Source organism: Leptidea sinapis, chromosome 31, assembly GCF_905404315.1.
Source record: "Leptidea sinapis chromosome 31, ilLepSina1.1, whole genome shotgun sequence".
Lineage (NCBI taxonomy): Eukaryota > Metazoa > Arthropoda > Insecta > Lepidoptera > Pieridae > Leptidea > Leptidea sinapis.
Window position 1 is genome coordinate 2,288,320 of NC_066295.1, and position 9,704 is coordinate 2,298,023.

General features: G+C 34.5%; 1 protein-coding gene across 1 annotated transcript; it reads right to left on the reverse strand.

The window, feature by feature from the left end:
* Positions 1-3,112: 3,112 nt before the first annotated feature.
* LOC126973977 (uncharacterized) lies at positions 3,113-5,193 on the reverse strand. The gene is made up of 3 exons (XM_050821325.1): positions 4,771-5,193; positions 4,335-4,545; positions 3,113-3,305 (listed from the first exon to the last, which is right to left on the reverse strand). Exons 1-3 carry the CDS (start codon positions 5,191-5,193, stop codon positions 3,157-3,159), a joined length of 783 nt encoding a protein of 260 aa, XP_050677282.1. The 3' UTR covers positions 3,113-3,156.
* Between the last annotated feature and the right edge of the window lie 4,511 nt (positions 5,194-9,704).

Consider the following 9,704-nt stretch of genomic DNA (forward strand, 5'->3'; position numbering starts at 1 on the left):
AGCTAGTTAATAATAAAAAATATATTAATAAATGTAACAAAATACATAAATAAAAGCCCCAAATACGCATGTATATACGTTGTTCATTTAATTGAGAGTACTAATACATATTAATACTTTTTGGGAGTTTTGTAATTATGAGACCCACCTCTAATAGCAGACTGTCTTGAGAACGAACTGCTGACATTTTAATAATCAACACTTATAAATCAAGTTCGGTAAGACATTATAATAAAATGTATATAAAATTCATCTAAATGTAATTCCAAATCTAATTCTTTGCCAGAAAAGCCCTGAATATTTTGATGAACTATGTTTAGCTTTATGGTAGTTGAACTTTTCTTTCGTCCTATAATCTAATTTGTTAAAGTTAACCTTTAATGTCCTTAACTCAGATTTTAATGATTGATTAGAACATATTACAAAGTCTCAATATTATATGAATCGTCATTTCTCTGCTTAATTAAAGCAGACTGGGCAGCTAAATTTTTTCTGGGAAGCTAAAACATTCAATAAAAAAGTCGATATTCTAGTGGTGCAAGCAATTATCGATAAATTATTAGGTAAATATAAATAGTATTTCCATATATTATCTTAAAAGTGTATATATATATACATATGTAACGTACTTACATGACGTAACATATGACATATTACGTTAGTATTTTTATAAAATTGACAGAGCTGGAATTGTAATAAAGAACTTTGCTCATAAAATTCTAAAAGGAGAAATATAGAATGGCGAAGATCGTTGTGTTCGTATTCCAGTGCTAACATTGTTCTTTTAATTAAAATCTAGAAGTAGTTTATAACATAAAAAATACGCTTTAATTTGCTAATAAAACGATTGTAAAAAACTAAAATAAAATTTTAGGCGATATAATTACGAGTCCTAAGGAAAGTCTCTGATTTATAAATATACTTAGTCTTACCATAAATACTGTTACAATTAAAAATAAACAAAATATTACATTTGAATTTGGAATCTGTTATTATTATATGATTGTTTATTGAGTTTTCTCATTTTGGCGTCAAAACATTGTACAATATTTTGCGATTTTAAAATGGGGTATTCAATTTGTTCCCGCATCCTGTATCCCGCATCGTTCATATAATTTTGTTTTTCAAATTTTATTTGTGTATTAATCCTAGAAGTGAGGGTTATCACTTAAAAAAAAAACAACAAATTGTTTAGATTTACAAGAGCGACATCTCAAGTCAATTTCCTAATATGCAAATATTGGGGTTGAGCAGGTTATCAACTGTAAAGTAGATCCTGTAGATGAAGCCACAACCTGAGAGTTGAACAAACCGAACAGAATTTTATAACAAGGCGGTAATCGAACGGTTAGCTCAGTGGTTTAGAGCACCGGCACGGAACGCCGGAGGTCGTGGGTTCGTATCCCGCATCGTTTATAAAATTTTGTTTTTCAAATTTTATTTGTGTATTAATCCTAGAAGTGAGGGTTATCACTTAAAAAAAAAACAACAAATTGTTTAGATTTACAAGAGCGACATCTCAAGTCAATTTCCTAATATGCAAATATTGGGGTTGAGCAGGTTATCAACTGTAAAGTAGATCCTGTAGATGAAGCCACAACCTGAGAGTTGAACAAACCGAACAGAATTTTATAACAAGGCGGTAATCGAACGGTTAGCTCAGTGGTTTAGAGCACCGGCACGGAACGCCGGAGGTCGTGGGTTCGTATCCCGCATCGTTTATAAAATTTTGTTTTTCAAATTTTATTTGTGTATTAATCCTAGAAGTGAGGGTTATCACTTAAAAAAAAAACAACAAATTGTTTAGATTTACAAGAGCGACATCTCAAGTCAATTTCCTAATATGCAAATATTGGGGTTGAGCAGGTTATCAACTGTAAAGTAGATCCTGTAGATGAAGCCACAACCTGAGAGTTGAACAAACCGAACAGAATTTTATAACAAGGCGGTAATCGAACGGTTAGCTCAGTGGTTTAGAGCACCGGCACGGAACGCCGGAGGTCGTGGGTTCGTATCCCGCATCGTTCATAAAATTTTGTTTTTCAAATTTTATTTGTGTATTAATCCTAGAAGTGAGGGTTATCATTTAAAAAAAACAACAAATTGTTTAGATTTACAAGAGCGACATCTCAAGTTAATTTCCTAATATGCAAATATTGAGGTTGAGAAGGTTATCAACTGTAAAGTAGATCCTGTAGATGAAGCCCCAACCTGAGAGGTGAACAAACCGAACAGAATTTTATAACGAGGCGGTATTCGAACGGTTAGCTCAGTGGCTTAGAGCACCGGCACGGAACGCCGGAGGTATTGGGTTCGTATCCCGCATCGTTCATAAAATTTTGTTTTTCAAATTTTATTTGTGTACTGGTAATTTTTTAACTGATAATTTAAAAAAGAATAGGGTGCTTAAATCCAAACAACTACTGAAGCGGTACGCAATTGAAGAGAAATATTTTACAATTAAGCAACATTTTAACAAATATTGACTGTAAAAGTAAAGCTCTAAGGAAGCTAGAAGCCCAAATTAGTCGACAGAGTGTCACGTGGACACTATCCGGCTTCAGTGATGGTTTGGTGGGGTATTAGATATGAAGGAGTGACTGAGATATACTTTTGTAAAAAAGGTATCAAAACATCTGCACAAGTGTATCAAGATACCATTCTTGAGAAGGTAGTGAAGCTTGTTCCTTTAAAAATAAAAAAATAAAAATATTAGTCTATAGTTACGATGTTGCTACGATAAACGATATGGAATACGAACATTTGTTAGAGTAGGGTAAGTGCGATATATTCGGAGTATTTTCGTATCGTTCCGAATATGTCGTTGTCGATTTTGCGAGTAGACCTCCTGGTTGGATGAGGGCATCGCTGGACCGACTGGCGATCTTTGGGGGAGGTAATTTGTCCAGTAGTGGACGTCTTCCGGCTGAATGATAATGATGATGATCATAGTAGAGAAACACAATACATAAATTTTTCAGAATGTAGTTAAAAACAATTACTCAAAATCCGATTCGTATTATACTACTTACATACTAATACTAATAATACATTGCCAGTTTTTCAGTAAGGACAAAAGTAAAGGTGAGTAGGTACTAAAACAAATACGCGCTTAGTACATGAAATTATTTAGTGTGCAACAATATTAAATATAATTTAATCACTGCTTAAACTGGCTAGTCTAGAGTGTACTTGATGGCTTCTCATACTTTGGCTGTTGAGTTTTTCTCTCCTGAGAGCCTGGGAGCGTGCTCTACGATTGCCAACTGGAGATGCAGAGACAGCGCGCCTACGGTTTGCAATACCTGCACACACACAAACACAGAATTAAATGAAGTATACATCTATTCACATGAAAATTACCGAACTAAAATCATAAGTTAATATTTTGGACATCTGCTTGCAGTTCTGATAAAATAACTTGATAGATAGACGGACGAAGACACTTTCTTCCTTTAGAAATACGGAACTCTTAGAATAACTCCTTGAGAGCATCAGTGGCGCAAGGGCTAGTGAATATCAAAGACTCACATCCAGAAGTCGACAGTTAGATCCCGCCCAACGCGTACCCAGTGACCTCCAAAAAAAAACATCTTATGGGCCAATTTTAAACTATACAGTACGATGCGAAGCAATTCAAAGGTTGTCATTACGTTGACCAAACTCGTATATATGTTGCCAATTACATTGACTAAGTCTAGTGACTTAGATAAGGCTTTGGACCCAAGGTGTTTTCACGCAAAATAGGCGCACGTCGAGTTGCAGTAAATCGCCCGTGAATATCTTAACCCTTAACAACTCCCTTTTGCTCGAAAACTTAAAATTCTTTAGAAAAGACATAAGCTGGGGTCTTTTTCAAATTTAAGAATAATTCTAAAACAATATACCATCGAGCTAACGCGGGTGAGACTACTGCAGCTCCGGCAAAAAATCGTGAATTAAAAACAATAAAAATTATGCTTTCGTTTTCGGCGATTTCCACCTCCATAAATTAACCAATCCTAAGGAAATTTTGAAAACTTAATGGGAATAAAATATTGTGTTCTGGTTTGCTTTTATTGCTTATTTTCATGTTTGCTCCCTTAATAATAAAGCCGTTTCAAGCAGTTTCTGAAGCACTTACAAAAACAAAATATTAAAAAGATCACAACTAAAAGACTTTGATGATATTGATATATATTATATTTGCAAATAATTTTGGATCTAGGGTTAATAACAAATGAGAACAGGCGAGAACGTTTGTATGCAAAATGGCAGCCAATGCTCCCTCTTAAGAAAGTCGACCCAATAAGAGTCATGATAAGATGTTGTGTGATTTAACTCCATAATCTTACCCTTTATCATTGATGGATCTATGTCAGAGATTCGGCCAGGCGTATCTTCGAGCTCCTGTCCTGCCTTTAACATTTCTTTATACAAATCCAAGTATTGCTCTCTAAATTTAGCATCTTCTAAATTTCTCTGTATTCGCGTTACATTAATTCCCAATGATTTAGTTAGTTGAGTAATAAGAACATCTTCTATCGGCAGTGTCGAAAATATTCCCTGCAATAAACATAAATATACGAATTGATATGTTTTAACATTCTGGTTTTGTAACTTCTTTTAATTCTTCATAGTTGCAAAAACGATCTATTTATCCGTTTATACTAAAAAGTAAACAAATCTAGTTAAAAAATATACGTGTGAGAAGCAGTCTCCCCTCAGGTCAATCCCTGCCGTTTTTAACGACTGACCCTGTGATTTATTAATGGTCATTGCAAAACAGACCTTAAGAGGGAACTGCAACCTTTTAAATTCAAACGGGTAGTCAGATGGTATTAGAGGTATGCGTGGTATATACATGGATTCACCTCTAGCGCAATCAGTAATGACAGTGGCCTCTACCACATTGTTATGTAACGCTTTTATACGCAACCTGGTCCCGTTGTACAACTTAGGAGGGTTCAGATTACACAGTAATATTACTGGAGCACCCACTTTGCGGACAAGTTTATGAGTTGGTAGTCCAGGCGGGTTGAGTGCATTCAAGAATTCCACAGGATACTGAAAAGCATTATCCGTATTTACTACAGAGTACACAGAGTTGTATTGAAGTTCTCCGCCTTCGAACGCCTTCAATAAAGTGTCATTAATGACAGAAGCATGGTCGTTCTTAGGACTCAGAGTAGCACGTTCACACAACCACTCCATGGGTTTATTGGGCAGGTTTTGGACGTCTGGGTAAATTCGGGCTATTAGGTCTTGAACGGTGTGCACAACTGACGCAAGTTCTGGTGGAATTACAATTTTGCCCTCACTTATCGGATATTCTCCATTCCATCCATGTAACCAAATGTCAAAAAAATCTATTTAATCCCTTTTTTATAGCTCAAAAAAAGAGTTTCCCCATACACACTTTGCACCCCTATTTAGCTTCTGCTTGCGACTCCGTCCACGTGGGTCTCGTTTAAATATTGTAGCGCCATACAAACCTCCACACCCTCCATTTCATCCCCTTAGGGGATGATTTCCAGGATAAAAACTATCGTATGTCCTTCCCCGGGTCTCAAACTATCTCTATACCAAATTTCATCTAAATCCGTTCATACAAACTTTGCACCCGCTGAAAGTCATTTTCTTGTATTGTAATAAGGAGTCCATACGCAAAGTTTCAAGTCTCTTATTTAAAATTTTACTCCATCCCCATACAAACTTTCAACCCCCTTTTTGCCCCTTTAGGGGTGAATTTTTTCAAAATGCTGAAATTCATTTTCTTGTATTGTAATAAGGAGTCCATACGCAAAGTTTCAAGTCTCTTATTTAAAATTTTACTCCATCCCCATACAAGCTTTCAACCCCCTTTTCGCCCCTTTAAGGGTGTTTTTTTCAAAAATCTGTACTAGTGGATACTTTCGTTATGTAAACTACCTGTTGTGAAAAAATCAGCTTTCTAGGTTCAACGGTTTGGGCGTTGATTTAAGTGAGTGAATCAGTCAGTCAGTCAGGACTTTTACGTTATATGTAGATGACAGCTTTTTAATTTTAAACATTTTAAATGTGGTGAAATCCAAACAACTTAAATCCTTAGTGATGAAATATAAATATGCTTATTTGATTTGTAAATTTCTTCACATCTCTCTCTTGCTACCAACTGGCGCCGATGTTCTTTCATTATCTCGTGTACAGGAAAGCTGAAGAATATTAGCTGTTACATATTTTGTAAATAAGTATCAAATATCACTAGGTAACGATACTTCCGTGATAACGTGTAACTAGTATGTAATTGTTCACGTTCTTGTAAGCCGTTCACATTACACAAAATACAATATTGCTAATCGTTGCTCACTAGGCCTTTAAAAAATTTTTTAACCAAATAATAATCGACTTCAAAAACACTATTCGATCTAATTCTAGTAACGATTATTGTTATTTATGAATCGGTGTCCTCCCGCCGCGGCCCGCTCTCGCCTCTTGCCTTATCACGTCGTGTGTGCGACTCAAGCACATCTCACCTATATGTTACTGTATGTTACAAACCTAACTTGGCTGACAACTACTCCAAAAATAGCAATAATCGTTACTAGAATTAGATTTATTAATTAGATTGTATAAAAATAAGCAATTATTTTTATACTTTTTAGCTCATATTATATCTATTGTTAGGGAATAGTGTTTTTGAAGTTGTAATTTTTTTGTTAATTTTATTTTTTATTTTTAGTGAATCTTAACTACATTAACCAATAATTTGTCTAAATTTGTATAGATCCACTAAATTTTTCAATGCAGCAATGAATGTAAGCGCATTGCAATTTTATTACAGACAGTTAGAAATTCTGCCATAGATCACACCCTTACTTTACGTCGTTAAGGAGTTCCATTGATTCCATTGATATTTGACTATGACAATTATTTGACCATAACGATTCAGGCTAGTATCGTTAATTTGCTCCTAAGAATTGAAGAGTTCCGTTACTTTCATCGATTCTATAATCAGAACCTAACCAAACTCTCACCTCATCGAAATCGGTTGGCGCAATATTGAGTAATTCTTAAATTTGTCGCGTACATTCTAATAGCAAATTTAGACTTTTATGGTTTTCTCATGTTTGCCATTATCAGATCTGAACCAAATTGCAACACGAGAAGCACTAGCTTTCAAATAAAAAATTATCAATTATCGGTTCACCCACTTGAAAGTTCTGAGGTAAGAAACTTAAAAAACATACCGACGCATTGAGACCCACCTCCCTTTTTGAAATCGGTTAAAAAGAGCGACTCTATTGTTTTCATTTCTGACTGTGTCCTTTCATCTGTCCCATTCTGACAAGCGGATCATGTCTGGGAATTGTCGATAATTGTACCATATTTAATGAAAAAATATTCATTTTATTAAATTACATACCCTTAAATAACCTTACCAGTGATAAGTCACACCATCTTTTTTAGAGTCGTTATTGAATTATTTAAGCACTTTTTATAGCACACTAAGGCATGTTGATTGACACACGACTAAGGAGAAAAGTGTGCTCAGATTCCCCCTTATTTATAATGGTCCGCTAACTTAAAACGGCTGCTACAGAGTGTTATTTTTCATTCTGACTTAGGTCAATAGAAGAAGACAGAGTGAAAATTAGCAATTCTTTAAGTTTGTAGACTATTATGAATAAGGGGTTAGTCTTTCAGGACACTTTTGCCGTTCCACTGTCAGACTGCGAATGATATTATGTCGATATGTATAGAACGTCATGGATTTTGTGATTAAAATCCACAACTTCATTTGAAGTGTCAAATTTGACAATTATTTACCATTAATTCACGACACGTTTGCTACAAAAGAAAAGTTATGAAACTCAATGCTCGCTTAGCAGCCGTTTTCAACAACGTATCTCTAGTTACGGATATACGTGAATCAACGGGTACGATAATACGGTAATTGGTAAATAAATAATGGTATCACCGTTTAATGACAAGATCTTATCTACCCATAGTTATTTCCAATGTAGTTATATTATTATTTATAGTCCAATGCTATCTGTCGATAGGTTATAGAAATATAAATTAGTAAGCGTAAAAGGATAAATTTGTCTACCTCTAGTAAGTTAAACTAAGGATAAATAGGTTATTGAAAACGTCCGTTATCGACATAACTACAGCTTTATCGATTTTCAGTGGATTATGTCAGTAGGCAGACGATCAGACACTAACGAATTAAAATTCTTAAATCCCTTCCCACCCCTTATTCCGATAGCGAAAACTTCTAGTTCATCACAACAAAACTACGATGCGATCATCCTGGCAAACACACACTGAAAAAATACACAGAACTAAAAACACTATCGTTAGTAGATTCTCGTATAGTATGTATTACAAAAGTCACTGATTTTCTCAAACAGCTAAGAAACTAACTATTTTTAACATCAGTTCTATCGCCATTACAAAGTTTGCATTATCTTATAACAAAAAAATATTTAGCTTGTAGGAATTGTTTCTACGAGTAAACCACAATCTAAATGTATTGTAAATGAGAACAAACTTACGTCTCAGGAACCATTAAAGAAATTAAATCCTCAAGATTCAAACTAAATTAAAACTGAAGTGAAAATTAAAAGTGCATTTCTTAAAATTAAAAGAACACCACATCGGAAAACTTATTGTAACATTATATGAAGATACCTCTATTAATGATATTGATATAAGCAAAATAGTTCTCAACAACATTATTGATGCAGAAACAAATGTCTCATTTGAAGATAACTGACTCGAGTGGCTTGAAGAGACGTCTATGTGCCAGTATTGTCTGTTAACAATAGAAGTAAACATGTTGTATAACAACAACAGCGTCAATACCTTAATCAGCAATAACAAAAAGCAGGGCAAAACAATAACAATTGTTTAGTTTCTTATGTTTTTAGCAACTGTTACCTCAAGGATAATATGGTAATAATGGTAACGATGCAAACCTAGACGTGAACGAAGGTGAGATGGGCTCAAAAACATAAATGTTCTGTAGAAATATACTAGAAACCGACTAAAACATGAGATATCATTTCCTTTTGAATTTCAAACGGGATATATTTCATTGATAATAATGTAAATAAATGAGATATATATTACCAAAGGTTCAGGAGTTTTATTGCTCGTTAATAAACAATTATATTTGTTTTTAAGAATAAAACAATTTAAAAGCAACGCGATCAAAAATAGGTAACATTTTGGATAAATACCAGATTGTGATATTGGATTCTAGGAGCGCCTATTACCAATTTTAAATAATGTCGCAGGGATTGGATAGGGAAAAAACAGAGATTTTGTCAATTCCCTAAGTGATTTGATCAAATCATGGAAGATGTTAAAATAACAGCAGAATTTTATCATTTCTCTAAACAAATCTAGTGATTTGATCAAATACCAGAAGTGGATCCGTGAAATGACAACAAAACATGACAGTTCTTGTATTGGTAGCGTCCGCGCATGCTACTCAATGAAACTATTGGGATAATGATCAATATGATTTGAGTTTTCTTTAGTGTTAGTTCCGCCAATATTTGTCTTTAAACAATTCGACACGTGTTTCGCCTCTACACGAGGCATCCTCAGGACGTGTTGACTTGCCAAAATCTGGCACGAGACATTGGGATAATGTAAGAGCGGCGGCAAGATAAGGAAAAGCCGTATGGACTCGAGAAATTATTGAAGAGTCTATAACAGCGATTAAACAATTT

Excerpts from the sequence above, each read along its gene's own strand:
- LOC126973977 (XM_050821325.1), bottom strand. The coding sequence starts at position 5,193 with ATGGAGTGGTTGTGTGAACGTGCTACTCTGAGTCCTAAGAACGACCAT. Across the intron at positions 4,546-4,770 it reads GGTTGCAGTTCCCTCTTAAG|GGAATATTTTCGACACTGCC; the intron begins GTCTGTTTTGCA and ends TGTTTATTGCAG. Across the intron at positions 3,306-4,334 it reads AGATCCATCAATGATAAAGG|GTATTGCAAACCGTAGGCGC; the intron begins GTAAGATTATGG and ends GTGTGTGTGCAG.